Genomic DNA, 14,959 nt, shown 5'->3' with positions numbered 1-14,959 from the left:
ACTCTTGAGATTAACGTGGTAGTTCCTGTACGATCACTGAATAAAACACTACATCAAGCACAGATAAGAGGACTGATAGAATAGATTTCTCCAGCAGAAGTTCTAATGTAAGCAGTAAAGCTGTTGAAATGACAACTTGAGCAGTCAGGAAGGAAGGCTTTGTAAGAAAGAAAGTAAAATGAGAATCTTAAAGTAGAACTTCAGTGGTAAACATTATTGTATCCTGTACCTAACTGGTAGCAGTTGGCCTGGTGGTACCTAGTCTCATTTATAATATTATAAAGTGACATTTTTGAATGTGCCACTTTTCCTCCAGATCGGTAATGCTCCTTTTATACAGTAGAGCAGGCTTCCTCAACCTTGGCCCTCCAGATGTTTTTGGCCTACAACTCCCATGATCCCTAGCTAGCAGGACCAGTGGTCAGGGATGATGGGAATTGTAGTCTCAAAACATCTGGAGGGCCGAGGTTGAGGAAGCCTGTAGTAGAGTGTGCCTTGTCCTTTTTTAGACTTTACTGTACACTCACTGACTCTCTTTCTCTTCTAGGTACTCTCTGTTTGTGTGGAGGAAGATAACATTGTAAATTACGCCACCAATGTTCTCCAGAATCCTGATTTGGGTCTCCGCATGGCGATCAGGAGTAACTTAGCTGGGGCGGAAGAACTCTTTGCCAGGAAATTTAATACACTTTTTGCACAGGGAAATTATGCAGAAGCGGCTAAAGTGGCGGCATCTGCGCCAAAGGTAAGCATCTTTTAAAAAATTGTTTTTTGGCCGAGGGGTTCGGGAGTGCACTCCAGACAAATTTTGTAGCCTTTAACCTTTGTTTGAAGAAACGGGCAATCCCAAGTTGTACGAGAGCACTGGTTCTGTCTTCCTTGAGGAGAGACATAGACAATTCTATTATAAAGATAGGGTGGCATTAAACTAAGTTGTATTCAGAGTAGACCCATTGAAATGAATGCACATGACTAAGTGCGGTGCAGCAGTTTACGTTATCCTCATTACATAAAACCCACGGTGGGTATTATTGACCAGAGCTATAAACTGGTTGCCCCATTGAATTCTTGCTTAGGATTGCAGCCCTAAATGGGGATCAGGTAATCATGGAGTCACTGTCAGGGGTTGGTGGGAAGGCTGGATATAAATAAATACAATCATAATAATAAGTCCATCAATAACTTCAGGATACTTTATGGGAAGTGATTCATAAATGAAGGAAATAATGTTATGGAGCCCTCTTGTTCTGATGCAGGTTTTCTCCTGACTACCAATTGCTCATGTGATCGGAGTAGGAGGAACAAGAGTTAGGAGAAGGCTATTGCCCCGATTCTTCGCTTGTGGAAAATGTGATGACAGACCTAGATCTAGCAGGATTTTTACGTTGGTGTTGGGCAGGGTGGATAAAATTCAATGATTTATTTATTATTTTTTTAAAAACCCACGGATGTTTTTCATTTAAATCAGATTTTAAATTGGGTTTTTAAAATAAAATGCTTTTGAAGGAAAAAATCTTTCTAAAGACAGTTTTCTGTTTGTTACATTATAGTCCAAAGACTATTCATCAGGAAATAAGGATTTGTTTTAAGTTTTTCATGTGTGCTAAAACTCAGTCTAAGTTTTTTTTATATAAAAAATTGTTTAACCACATCAGTTAACAAACATGGATACCTATGCTATAAATCTTACTTTTTTAGTTAAAATATAAACATTTAATTTATTAAACCTCACAATAATTTCATAATTATCTGTTTATGTATTTCTAACATTATAAACCAAATCAGTAATTTTTGATATAACGGTAAAAAACTACCCTGAAAATGTATTATTCCAAAAATGAAACCTTCATCTGTTTGTAAATATTAAGATTATACCAGCAAGAATGAGTCTTTCTGTAAAAAAAAAGATTTAAATCAAGTCTTACTGACTAGTGATTTAAATTGATTTGGTTTAAATCAAATCCACCCTGGTCTTGGGAATTCTCAACTGGCAAGCTGAGCAAGCTCTCTCTGCCTTGGATTTTCCCTTAAGGGAGACTTTTTAATAGAATCATGTTTCAATGTTCAGGGAATCTTGCGCACAAGTGATACCATCCGAAAGTTCCAGAGTGTACCCGCTCAGCCTGGGCAGGCCTCTCCCTTGCTCCAGTACTTTGGGATCCTCCTCGATCAAGGCCAGCTCAATAAATTTGAGTCTCTGGAACTCTGCCGTCCTGTCCTTCAGCAAGGCCGCAAGCAGCTTTTAGAAAAATGGCTAAAAGAAGACAAGGTAATGCATGGTGCCTCTTCAGAAATTTATTATGTTGTGGTCTGCTTTAAACAGTCGTGGTTCTGTTGCCTGTGCTGAAATTAACTAGCATTCCTATTTAGGCCCACTTACCCAAGTAGTAAGGGACACGGGTGGCACTGTGGGTTAAACCACACAGCCTAGGACTTGCCGATCAGAAGGTCAGCGGTTCGAATCCCCGCGACGGGGTGAGCTCCCATTACTCGGTCCCTGCTCCTGCCAACCTAGCAGTTCGAAAGCACCCCCAAAAGTGCAAGTAGATAAATAGGTACCGCTCCGGCGGGAAGGTAACCGGCATTTCTGTGCGCTGCTCTGGTTCGCCAGAAGCGGCTTTGTCATGCTGGCCACATGACCCGGAAGCTGTACGCCGGCTCCCTTGGCCAATAAAGCGAGATGATCGTCGCAATCCCAGAGTCGGCCACGACTGGACCTAATGGTCAGGGGTCCCTTTACCTTTACCCAAGTAGTATAAAGCCTTGTTAGTGACAGCAGTGCATTTTGTTGATTACCCACCTACATCCAACTGAGAGGTCTGCTGGCTTTTTGCTCTAACTACAGGCAAAATAGCATTGATGGGAAATCTCCCTGTTGTGTAGACGCTTACCCTAGAGCAGTGAAAATGGATTAGGCATGCCCAAATGCACCATTTTTCAGTACTGGGAAAATAAACATAGTCCCAAGAAATCCACCAATGGACCATACATCAGCTAGGTACATACTGTAGATTGCAAAAATTTGATACTTGCCAAGGTATTTTATGATATCCATTTAAATTGAAAATGAGCAAAACTCTGAGCACTGAGCCACTCCTCTGACCCCCTTCCCAGTTTTATTTTAGTTCGCTCTGTTGTGTTGATGTAAACAAAGGCACCACTAAAATATTAATTTGAAAAAGAGTTTTGGGCTGCATTTCTATAATTCCCACAGTTTTCTTCCTAAACAGTGAGGTAAATCGCTGAGATCCTGACAGGCATACCCTATATCTTCAAACAGTAGCAACTACATTTGCTTGCCATAAGCAGGGGTGGGTGGCAGCGTTTGCTGAGCTGGGTGTGGTGTTAATAGCTTTGAAATGCTGGTTCTATTGCAGTCTTACATTCGATGCCAGCAAACAAATTGCAGCTTAACACTTGGATCTGTGTTGATTCTGAAATGTTGTTTCTGTTTCAGCTGGAATGCTCCGAGGAGCTAGGAGACTTGGTGAAGGCTGCTGACCCAACCCTTGCCCTCAGTGTTTATCTCCGTGCGAATGTACCAAACAAAGTAATTCAGTGTTTTGCAGAAACTGGTCAATTCCAGAAAATAGTTCTTTATGCCAAAAAGGTAACTATCTTATTTTCCCCCTCTGAAAAGTATGTGATTGTGTAATGCACACCTTTGCAAGCCAGAAGCTTTTTGAACGCACAGTTAAATTTTATCTTTACCAAGATAAGAATAAGCCTCAGAACATTCCGGGATATCTGAAGTGTGATATGCAACGGCCCCACCTGGTAAAGTTTCAATTGCATAAGTCATGTGGTCTTTGGAGCATTCAGTAGACTATTCTACGGACAAAAATGGCAAAAATCAGCTTCAGTACCTCAGGGCTTTTCCTGCGGGTGAATGAAACTTGCACCTTAAATTTTATAGGCTCTTGGATGTCTTTCAATTTAAAGGACTGAACTAGGATGGGCTGTGCACATTAACATGGTTGTCTTGCTAATCTCTGGCAATTTCATTTATTTAAAAGGTTAAGAAACCCCACCTTTCTATTTCAGAACTCCCAGGGTGGGTTCAGTTAATATTAAAATAATATAATGTGTAGGGTTTAAAACTGATCGAAAGACATGAAGCCCAGTGTTGTAAAAGCATAAGATTCTGTATTGGGTGAGCCTCCCTGGGGGAGTGCATTCCATGGAGGAGTTTTCACAAATGACGGTGTTTTTCCCTGGCTGTAATGTGGCTGATACCCTTAAATTTGGGGTACCTGAAAGGCGATATTGATATTTGATTCCAGATCCCAAACTGTATAAAGGATAAAAGCTAGGTATTGAATGGCGTTTGGAAAGAGCTTAGCAGCTACTGAAGTCATTGTGAAGTTGAACCGACAACAATACAGTGGTGCCTCGCAAGACGAAAAGAATCCGTTCCGCGAGTCTCTTCGTCTTGCGGTTTTTTCGTCTTGCGAAGCAAGCCCAATAGCGGCTTAGCGGATTAGCGCTATTAGCGGCTTAGGGGCTTAGCGGATCAGCTGTCAAGCGGCTTTGCGGATCAGCTGATAAGCGGCTTAGCGGCTTAGAAAAGGGGGGGGGAGGAAAAAAACCCGCAGGAACTCACAAGACATTTTCGTCTTGCGAAGCAAGCCCATAGGAAATTTGTTTTGCGAAGCACCTCCAAAACGGAAAACCCTTTCGTCTAGCGGGTTTTCCGTCTTGCGAGGCATTCGTCTTGCGGGGCACCACTGTAGTCCCTTTGGACTGGTCCCCTTCCAACAAATGAGAGGCTGTATCTTATATCAGTTGTACATCAGTTGTACAGCAACCCAACTGTAACATTCGAACCTGTACGTTGAATAATGGGCTGATCAATTTCTTGCCCTAATGTCATATGAAGCAAGTAAAAACCTGACTTGAGATGTGAGGTTGCGCTTAGCTACGTGTAATTTGCTATGGCCTAGTTGCTTTTGGAATATATTAGCAAAATGCGGGAATATATTGAGTTAAAGCAAAACCTACTTAACATCTTGAAATTTGACCTTTTAGGTTGGTTATACTCCGGATTGGATTTTCTTGTTGAGGAGTGTGATGAGGGTCAGCCCAGATCAGGGTCTTCAGTTTGCTCAGATGTTGGTACAGGATGAAGAGCCACTAGCCAACATCAATCAGGTAAGCACTAGCTCGGTCTGTTGCAGTTCTAGAAGATAAAGCTGGAATAAAATGCCCCTCAAGTCCTAATGCAGCTAAATGAATACCCATCTTGTTTAAATGTCTACAGTTTTTCTCATGGTCTTGCAATTCTGGAAAACTAATCAATTTACCTAATTGCAAAAGTTGCTAGCTATAGGTTTCAAAGCAGTGTAAGGAATTATCAAAAGTGTAAGGAATTATAGCTTAGTAGCTATGGGCAGTGACAACTCAAATTTGCATATAAGAGATTCTGTTTCAAACCAACTCCTTTTTGGCAAGAACTAGAGACATAAAGAACTGGGTAAAACTGATTTTGATAACTGCACTATATGTTTAACCTTGTTTAAGGGTTTACATGTGTGATGGCCATTTGTTTGATTCCTACGCTGTAGATTGTTGATGTATTCATGGAGAACAGTTTGATTCAGCAGTGTACCTCCTTTTTGTTGGATGCCTTGAAAAATAACCGTCCGGCCGAAGGCCACCTCCAGACTCGTCTGCTTGAGATGAACCTCATTCATGCTCCACAGGTAAACTCTCCTGGGTTGGATGGGTTTTATGGTGGTGTTTTTTTGAAGCCTACCTTTCTCATTCCTTCTTGAGGGAGGCAGTTGTTATTTTGCCAAAGACAGCTCTGTGTAACAATCTACCCATATATTTCATGTAGAAGATCACCCACAAGGGTTTTAAGAACACTAATTCCTCTTTTTATAAATTGACTTGCACTGTTGCTAATCCCTAGGTTGCAGATGCTATCCTGGGAAACCAGATGTTCACACATTATGACCGTGCCCACATTGCCCAACTTTGTGAAAAGGCAGGCTTGTTACAGAGAGCATTGGAACACTACACTGATCTTTACGACATCAAGCGAGCTGTTGTTCATACCCATCTTTTGAACCCGGAGGTAAGATAATGTGCAGCTGAGCATATATGCACACTTAACCAGTTAGGGTTCATGCGCCGTTCTCCTTTGTGTTCTTTAGTTAGTTGGTTGCTTCCTTTCCTACAGACCCTTCAGACCTCCCCTTTTTGCTTCCAGTGATCTTCTGCTTCTAGACAAGCCAGTGTGGTATAATAGTGTGCTGTGTCAGGACTGGGGAGACCCAAGTTCAAATTCTTAGTTGGCTATAAAGCTTGCTGATGACACTCAACCGAATGTACTCTACAGGGTGGTTATGAGGATAAAACGAAGGGAGCAAAAGAAGGCCTCTCCCCTGCCCTCCATGTCTACCTTGGCTCTCCTGAAACAACCAAAACATGATAATGGACCTCAGTGCTTTAATACACCTTTCTGCTTCCCTTAGATTGGTAGATTATTGAAACTCACGATACAGTAGCCATTCATGTCATGGTGCGAACCTCCTGAATTATTTGCTTCTTCTTTCCTTAGTGGCTTGTGAACTTCTTTGGCTCTCTATCAGTTGAAGATTCTGTTGAGTGCCTACGTGCGATGCTGTCCGCCAACATCCGGCAAAACCTACAGCTCTGTGTGCAAGTGGCGTCTAAATACCACGAGCAGCTGGGCACCCAGTCTCTCGTGGAGCTGTTTGAATCCTTTAAAAGTTACGAAGGTAAGCCTCGGAAGCAGAGGATAGTGCATGATTCCCTTGAATTTGTTTTACCGAGGACTGCGGAATGTCAGATAATGGAGGTGGGAGGCTGTTTTTATGTTGTTGTTGTTTAGTCGTGTCCGACTCTTCGTGACCCCATGGACCAGAGCACGCCAGCACGCTGTTTTTATAGAAGCACTGAAAACAACAGAACGCAAGAATGCATTTTTTTTACACGTTTCTGGCCCCTGTGAGAGGGCAGCAGTGCCTAGGAATGTTGTCAAAGCTAAATCGTGGCTGAGGTTGAGGGCAAGGCACTGGAAATCTTCTACTAATGGAGAAGAGCAAGAAGTAAAATACATTGTGCAAAATAGGTATGCCTATAAGTAAATTTGTATAGTTTAGAGGTAGTAAAAGTAATATTTGTCTGTCCCAGCAGATTTTTCACTGTAACTATTACAGTGCAGCCTAAAGCCATGTCTACATTTGTAGTTCTAATATTAAAAGGGATGGGGCTCTAATAAGCAGTTTGCAAGCTGCAAGCTACAAGTCCTGTCTTAAAAGGTAGTTTCTAATTCTTAAAATATTTGTCTGAAATAACGGCTAGCATATCTTTTAAACAACTTAGATTCCCAAACATGCCTACTGAATATTTATTTAGCTAGTAGGTTTTCTAATAGATCAGTAAAGTCACATTTTTATGTATGTAGAGCAGGCCAAATTGAAGATGTTGTGCACTGTATCTTATACTGTATTTTATATAATTCACCAAGGGCTAAGTTCATTCTTCCCTTTCAGACTTTCCTAGAAGGCCAAACAGATAGTTTTAAGATATAGGGTAGCTTTATTTGCATTGCTGCAAAAAAGATAAAAGAGGCACTTTAAAATCATATTAGTGTGGAATGTTATGGGTAGTCTTGAACTAAATAAATATTTTAAATTCTGTATTCACAGGGTTTAGCCCTGTCTTATTGGACTGATTACCTCCCCATATTGTAATGGTCATTGGCTGCAAAGAGTTATTCCTGACCTGACTAGTGTATTAATTGATTGATTTTTTCGCAGGATTTGTAAGAAATGGAAATTTAACCAGTCATGGAAGGAGTAGTATTAAAGATGCTAGAATGAGGGGAGGAAATAAGAAACCCAATACTTCTAGAAGTTGCTAAAAGAATTTAATCAAGTGAATTGTTTATATGTCTGAGTTAGGAATGCAATGCTGAAAATGCTTCCTAACTTTAAAGCATGGATTAAGGCCATTTTCATTACTGGCTATTGGATCATAATTTGTTGGGTGACTGGTCCTTTGTCTTCAAACACTGTGGTTTTTTGAACCATGCCTTGTTGAAGCTGTTTATATTTGATGCTTGTAGAGGTGCCTTTCTTTTCTCTCTTCCCCTCCACCCCAATGTGGACACTCCCCCAACCACTTAAACCTGTCTCTCTAGGGCTGTTTTATTTCCTGGGCTCTATTGTGAACTTCAGTCAAGACCCAGATGTCCACTTTAAGTATATCCAGGCAGCTTGCAAGACTGGCCAAATCAAAGAGGTAGAAAGAATCTGCCGAGAAAGCAATTGTTATAATCCGGAACGGGTAAAGAACTTCCTGAAGGTAAAACACCCACAGTACCAAACCGAGTGGTGGTATTTTAAATGTCTGTTTAGATTTTTTTTCTGTGTCGCCCTTGTTTTTCAATATGTTTGTTTTATTTTAAATTGTGTTAACTTTTTATGTTTGTTTGATGCCCTGGGAAGAAGGGTGGAATAATGATGATGATGAGTCAGTCCTTAATTCTGTTTTTACTGCCCTATTGGGTTTGCCACTTTAATACCACATTGGTGATCTCTTATGATATAACCGATTAAATTGAATATTCGGGAGAATTCATTTCAGACAAACAAACAAAAGTACTACTTCACACAGTGCATACTTATCCTTTGGAATTCTCTTCCACAAGATGGCTTTAAAAGGGATTGGGCAAGTTTCTGGAGGATATGGCTACTAAGCCATGATGACTCCCGTATTTACTCGAATCTGATGCTCACCTTTTCTTTTTTTTTTTTGCGAAATTACGTTGCGAAAATCAGGGTGCGCATGAGATTCAATGTCGCATTTGCATTCGCCAGCAAATCCTTTTTTTGGTTTCAAGGTTCTGAAAATTGAAATGCGCATGAGATTCGATGGCGCATTAGACTCGAGTAGATATGGTATATCTTGCCTCCAGTCCTGAATACAGTATGCTGAGAGACCGGTAGCAGGAGAGGGCTACTGACCTTTCTTCTTGGTTGTGAGCTCCTTAAAGACAGCTTGTTTGTTGCTGTGGGAAAACCAGATGCTGGACTAGAGGGAAATTTTGTCTGAAGCGCTCTTGTGGAAAGCTCCCCACTCTCCTTTCATGAGTTGAGGAGCAAATAATATGAGCAGAGAGACCTCTAATAATAGGCAGACTGCTTTAGAATGTAGTAGGAGATGTTAGTAGAGACAAGGCTTTACACCTATGATAGAACAGAGGAAAGGGGACATGTATCCCAGAGTTCAGATGGGCAGAGTTAGGAGAGGGACTGAAGAGAGCGCTTAGGGGTGCAGATAAAAAAAGAGCGCCTACGCACAATGGGTGTTGCTTACTTGGCAGGAGACTGCCATTGGAAAAGGGAAGGGAGGCAGAGGGGCCGTTGGGATACAGGGAGGCTCCGAAAATCTTGCAAAGCAGGTCCTCTTCCTGCAGTGGGGAAAGCCACACCTCTAGTGGGGAACAGGGGAAGGGACCAGAGGATGCTGCTGGGAGCCCCAGCGCCGCACCTCGTCAGTCTGAGGGTGGGCGAAGCCACAACTCTGGGGTAAAGGAGGGGAAAGGGCTAGAGGATGCTGCGGGGAGCCTCAGCACCGCTCCTGGCCAAGCCGGCCAGGAGGGAAACATGCCTCTTCCGTCGCCTACCTTGTGCAGAGAAGTAAAATGCAAAGAAGGAAGGAAACGGCGGGGGGTTGCTAAGTTCTTACGTTGGGGGAGGACCGAGAAAGAACCACCCAGATTCTGCTAGCGATTGAGGCAGACATGAACTGATGGTTCTGCACTGTAAATAGTTTTTGCACCAAAATAAAGCCTGTGAAAGACAGGTCGGAGTCGTGCCAGGTTACTCACGAGCAACCACCACTGACATCTGACATTGCTGAACTGATAAAAATGCCCTTCTGCACTGAAGAGGGCTACATCTTTCCATCCCATTGACGATAAATGCACATAGTGGCCCTTGGTAATCTATTGCAGAGGAAACTTGTAATTTCTGGAAAGAGAATTGCAGCCATGTTGTTTGCCTGTGTCACATAAGTAGTCCTTGTTCCGCAGTATTTAGCTGGGTTCTTTTGTAATTAACCAGGTTTCCATTCAAGTTTTTCTCTCTTGGACTTTTGTTCTTGCTTGTACTTTTTCTTGCTCTCTTTCTCATAATGGTATGTTTCTGTATTTGCTCCTCTCGGTTTGTACAGGAAGCTAAGCTGACAGACCAGCTTCCCTTGATAATCGTCTGTGACAGATTTGACTTCGTCCATGACCTGGTTCTCTATTTGTACCGTAACAACTTGCAGAAATACATTGAGATCTATGTTCAAAAGGTAATGTATCTACACATGCGGTAATTTGATTCATAACTTTTAAGAACATGCTTTTGATGTCAGTGACAGCAAATCCTTACCTTAGACATTCAGCAGAAAATGTGATCAGGAAGTAATCAGAGGATACTCAATATGAAATTTTAAGCATAGCTAAAATTTATTTAATGATGTTTTTGAATTGGTTGCAACCTGCAGTTTACCAATGTGTCTGTATAACAATAGTTTGGACATTTTTTGGTGAGACCTGAAACTATAAATAATGACTTGTTCTAGGTAAATCCAAGTCGTATTCCAGCCGTGGTTGGAGGGCTTCTAGATGTGGATTGTTCTGAAGATGTTATCAAGAACTTGATCATGGTGGTGAGAGGCCAGTTCTCAACAGATGAACTGGTAGCTGAAGTGGAAAAAAGAAATAGGTAAGACTTGCAGACAAACTAATTTTAGTTATTATTCAGAATTCCTTTATTTCTAAAACTTCTTAGATTCCAACTGCAAAGCTATGTGCTTGTAAAAAAACCACTGTGTCAAAATACTTCAAAAAACCACTTTAAGTCAGTACCCTTATTAGACCAACTTTTTTCTCTGGGTCACACTTTCAGAATAAAAATTTGCTGCTGCCATACCAATTTTTTAATGGATAAGAAATACATTTTTTAATGGATAAGAAATACATAAGAAATAAATCAAGAAATACTTGATTTATAACACAGAACACAACTACTTTATGATGTGATCATGGGACATCCAGAAAATTTAAAACCATGCAGCTACATAAGAACATGAATCATTCCCAAAATACAAACAAGCCTCTTTCCTTTGTACCTTAAGTATGCGTACAAACTCAATGAGAGGTGCTTTTGCTGGGAAATCTCATTATATTAGGGTTTTTTATGATTTCCAGTTTTATACATTTCAATAATTTTACAATCATTTTAACATTTCAAAACTTGAGTTCCTTGCCCCTCTTTCTGCGGTTCCTTAAATTTATTTTTTTATATTTTCTGCATATTCCAAATTTATTTACTTCAAATATATATACTCTTATAAAACTGCAGGTTATTACAATAGTCATGCCAGTGTTCTTATCTGTTTACAGTTTATTTGTAAATATTCAATAAACCATTTCCATTCTTTTATAAAAAGTTTGTTGTCTTGATTTCTTATTTTTCCAGTAAGCGCCGCCATTTCTGCATATTCCATACGTTTTTTTTTTTTATAATAATTTTTATTAATTTTCCAAACAAATAATAAAAACAGTATAAAACAGTATGACTTCAAGCTCATCAGTTCATACCCTTTTTTCTTTGACTCCCCCATACCTCCCCATCCCTGCATCCTTGTTTAATAATTCTTTAGCAACCCTTGGGTCCATTGTCTTAATTCCCTTTCATAAAAATTTCTTAAGTTTTTTTGTTTACTGCTGCAATTCTTTACTTCTTACCCCCTGACATCTTAACATTCCTCAATTTTGCAATTATTTTTAAGATATATTTTGAATTTCTTCCAGTCCTCTTCCACTGTCTCTTTCCCCTGGTCCCGGATTCTGCCCGTCATCTCGGCCAGTCCCATAAAGTCAATCACCTTTGTTTGCCATTCTTCCAGAGTAGGTAGTTCTTGCGTCTTCCAATACTTTGCCAGTAGAATTCTTGCTGCTGTAGTGGCATACATAAAGAAAATCCTATCCTTCCTTAGCACCACTTGGCCCACCATGCCCAAGAGGAAAGCCTCTGGTTTCTTAGGAAAAGTCCACTTAAGGACCTTCTTAATTTCATTATAGATCATTTCCCAGAAAGCTTTCACCTTTGGGCAGGTCCACCAAAGGTGGTAGAAAGTGCCTTCAGTCTCATTGCATTTCCAACACTTATTATTGGGCAAATGATAAATTTTTGCAAGCTTGACTGGGGTCATGTACCACCGGTAGATCATTTTCATAATATCGTTTTTGTATCCATTCTTCTTTCGCTGGGATTACTTCTTCTTTCCGTTTTTGGGCAAATAACATTCTTGCCACCGTAGTTGCATACATGAATAAATTTCTGTACAGTTTGGGTAGTTCTGTCCCTATAATTCCCAAAAGAAAGGCTTCTGGTTTTTTTGTTTTTTTTACAAATGTTATTTTAAACATCTTTTTCAATTCATTACATATCATTTCCGAGTAAGCTTTAACCTTACTACGATATTGTTTAATTTGAGACAAACAAACTCTCATCTCCTCATCTACAGAAAGAAACCTTTGCCTTTTCTGTTCTTGATACTACACTATATTATACTATACTGAAATGTTGACATTTTTCTTTGCTTACCCCTGAACCACACTTGCCATTCTCTCCTGCCAAACCAATGCACCACACCCTTTAAGAACCACTGGTCTCAATGGTAAACAGCAGTGAGGGTGGAAGAAAAATGGCTGATGGTGAAGCCATCTGGTCCCAGTCCCAAGATGGAATAGGGGAACAAATAGTAGACATTCAAGTGAGGCTATTCAGGTGCTATGCAAGTACTGGGTTTTGCCAAGGCTTGTCGGGAAAAATAATATTTAAAAATGACTGATTTTGCCATCTCCGGAAAGGGAAGATGTGGCTGTTACCCAGATTTGTCTCCATCCTTAGGGAAGGGTTCTTTTGTAGAGGGAGAACAGGCATTAAAGAAGATAGGCAGTCCTTTATATTAGCAAAGGTGGAAATTTTAGGTGATGCGCAAGGCAAAAACTCAATAGAAGCCAAACTGACCAGCTTTACTTAGGAGTTGGAAGAAATGCTTCCTCGTAGAATAAAGTTCCACCATTAGTATAAAATCTTCTTTCTCTCACTTCAGAATGGTTACATTTTGTATTCTTTGGTTAGCTGCTTAGCAGGGGTCTTCCATCCTCTTCAAGATAAACACAGATGGGAGCGGGGAAAGAGAGAGATGGAAGTTGATTCTGTGATGCAGTTTAAAGGTGGGTTTTTTCCTGGTTGCTAGTAGCATAGAAAATCAATTAATTGCATTCTTATTTAAGGCTTAAGCTGCTGCTGCCCTGGCTCGAGTCTCGAATTCATGAAGGCTGCGAAGAACCAGCAACACACAATGCACTGGCTAAAATCTATATTGACAGCAACAACAACCCAGAACGCTTTCTGCGGGAGAACCCCTTTTACGACAGCCGTGTTGTAGGCAAATACTGTGAAAAGAGGGACCCACACTTGGCATGTGTGGCTTATGAGAGGGGGCAGTGTGACCTTGAACTCATAAAGGTATTTTAGTGTTGTCTTGCAGTAACTTACCTATATTGTGCTGTCTCTTCTCCCCTGTCCCCACCCCTAATTGTATCACATAAGTGGACTTGATTATATCATGTATATGGAATTGCAGTGAGGAGTGGTTAAGAAATCTGTCAAATCTAATTCTTATTTTCTCATAGTTCTGAATGTTCAAAGGAGTTGTGGTTGCCATCTTCTGGTGCACAAGTCATGATTGTGTATCTCTTAGCTGGTGGCTTTCAAACTGTATATTTTGGGTAACCTCATTATTGCTCAATGAGAAGATCAGCAATAGTAGATGAGCCACCTGTTAGTTCAGATATCTTCCCTTCCCCAGTCAGTTTTAAAACAAATTTCCTGGAAGACTTGTTTGCTCACAGCAGCTAGCCTTTCCATATGGCAGGTGTGCAGAACCTTTTGTTCTCCAGATGTTGCTAAAATACAACACCCACTCAGTTTGAATGGTGAGATGCTAATACAGTGGTGCCCCGCAAGACGAATGCCTCGCAAGACGAAAAAACCACTAGACGAAGAGACTCGCAGAACGGATTCTTTTCGTCTTGCGAGGCACCACTGTATAGACCTATGTTAGCTTTTTCCAACCCAGTGCTCTGCAGGCCCAACCAATGTAGATGTTTTGGGGCTGATGGGAGTTGTACTCCAAACATCTGGAGGGCACCAGGTTGGGAAACTGCCTTATATGAACAGTATGTTTGTCCTTGAGTGGTACCCACAATTTTCCACAGTGCACAGTTGCTCCCTTGTAGATATGCAGAGGTTCCTTAGCAGGTAGTTCAGTGAAACATTAGAGAATCCTTTCTCTAAATTTATAAAACACTCTGGCGAATGCAAACAAGCTACTTCATGTGGTGCATAAAAGGTACAGACAATTTCCTCACTACAAGGTAAAGGTAAAGGGACCCCTGACCATTAGGTCCAGTTGTGGCCGACTCTGGGGTTGCGGCGCTCATCTCACTTTATTGGATGAGGGAGCCGGCGCACAGCTTCCAGGTCATGTGGCCAGCATGACTAAGCCGCTTCTGGCGAACCAGAGCAGCGCATGGAAACGCCGTTTACCTTCCCGCCGGAGCGGTACCTGTTTATCTACTTGCACTTTGACGTGCTTTCGAACTGCTAGGTTGGCAGGAGCAGGGACTGAGCAACGGGACCTCACCCCGTCACGGGGATTCGAACCGCCAACCTTCTGATCAGCAAGTCCTAGGCTCTGTGGTTTAACCCACAGAGCCGCCCGTGTCTCTTCCTCACTACAAGACTGGGTTACAAAATACACATTGTGTTTCTCTGATGAACTGACCCTTTAACATTGAGCTTTCCAAACTTTTTACAGTGAGAGGGGTAAAGACTGACATCTACTGGAGTTCATA

The 14,959-nt window shown here is 41.2% G+C and overlaps 1 protein-coding gene across 4 annotated transcripts in view; it reads left to right on the top strand.

Moving 5' to 3' along the window:
• The window catches only part of LOC307204662 (clathrin heavy chain 1-like), a 58,487-nt gene that overhangs the window by 22,165 nt on the left and 21,363 nt on the right, over positions 1-14,959 (top strand). For all 4 annotated transcript variants that reach the window (XM_079956348.1, XM_079956345.1, XM_079956347.1 and 1 more), the window contains exons 7-17: positions 548-745; positions 2,069-2,269; positions 3,458-3,610; positions 5,029-5,151; positions 5,565-5,702; positions 5,915-6,079; positions 6,566-6,746; positions 8,174-8,337; positions 10,210-10,335; positions 10,609-10,751; positions 13,334-13,568. In XM_079956348.1, coding sequence (XP_079812474.1) covers positions 548-745; positions 2,069-2,269; positions 3,458-3,610; positions 5,029-5,151; positions 5,565-5,702; positions 5,915-6,079; positions 6,566-6,746; positions 8,174-8,337; positions 10,210-10,335; positions 10,609-10,751; positions 13,334-13,568 — 1,827 coding nt within the window. The remainder of the gene's footprint in view (positions 1-547; positions 746-2,068; positions 2,270-3,457; positions 3,611-5,028; positions 5,152-5,564; positions 5,703-5,914; positions 6,080-6,565; positions 6,747-8,173; positions 8,338-10,209; positions 10,336-10,608; positions 10,752-13,333; positions 13,569-14,959) is intronic.

The sequence above is a fragment of the Podarcis cretensis genome, assembly GCF_951804945.1.
Source record: "Podarcis cretensis genome assembly, chromosome: 16".
Taxonomy (NCBI): Eukaryota; Metazoa; Chordata; class Lepidosauria; order Squamata; family Lacertidae; genus Podarcis; species Podarcis cretensis.
The sequence above is the reverse complement of the archived record's forward strand: the minus strand, read 5'-3'. Positions and strand labels throughout refer to the sequence as shown.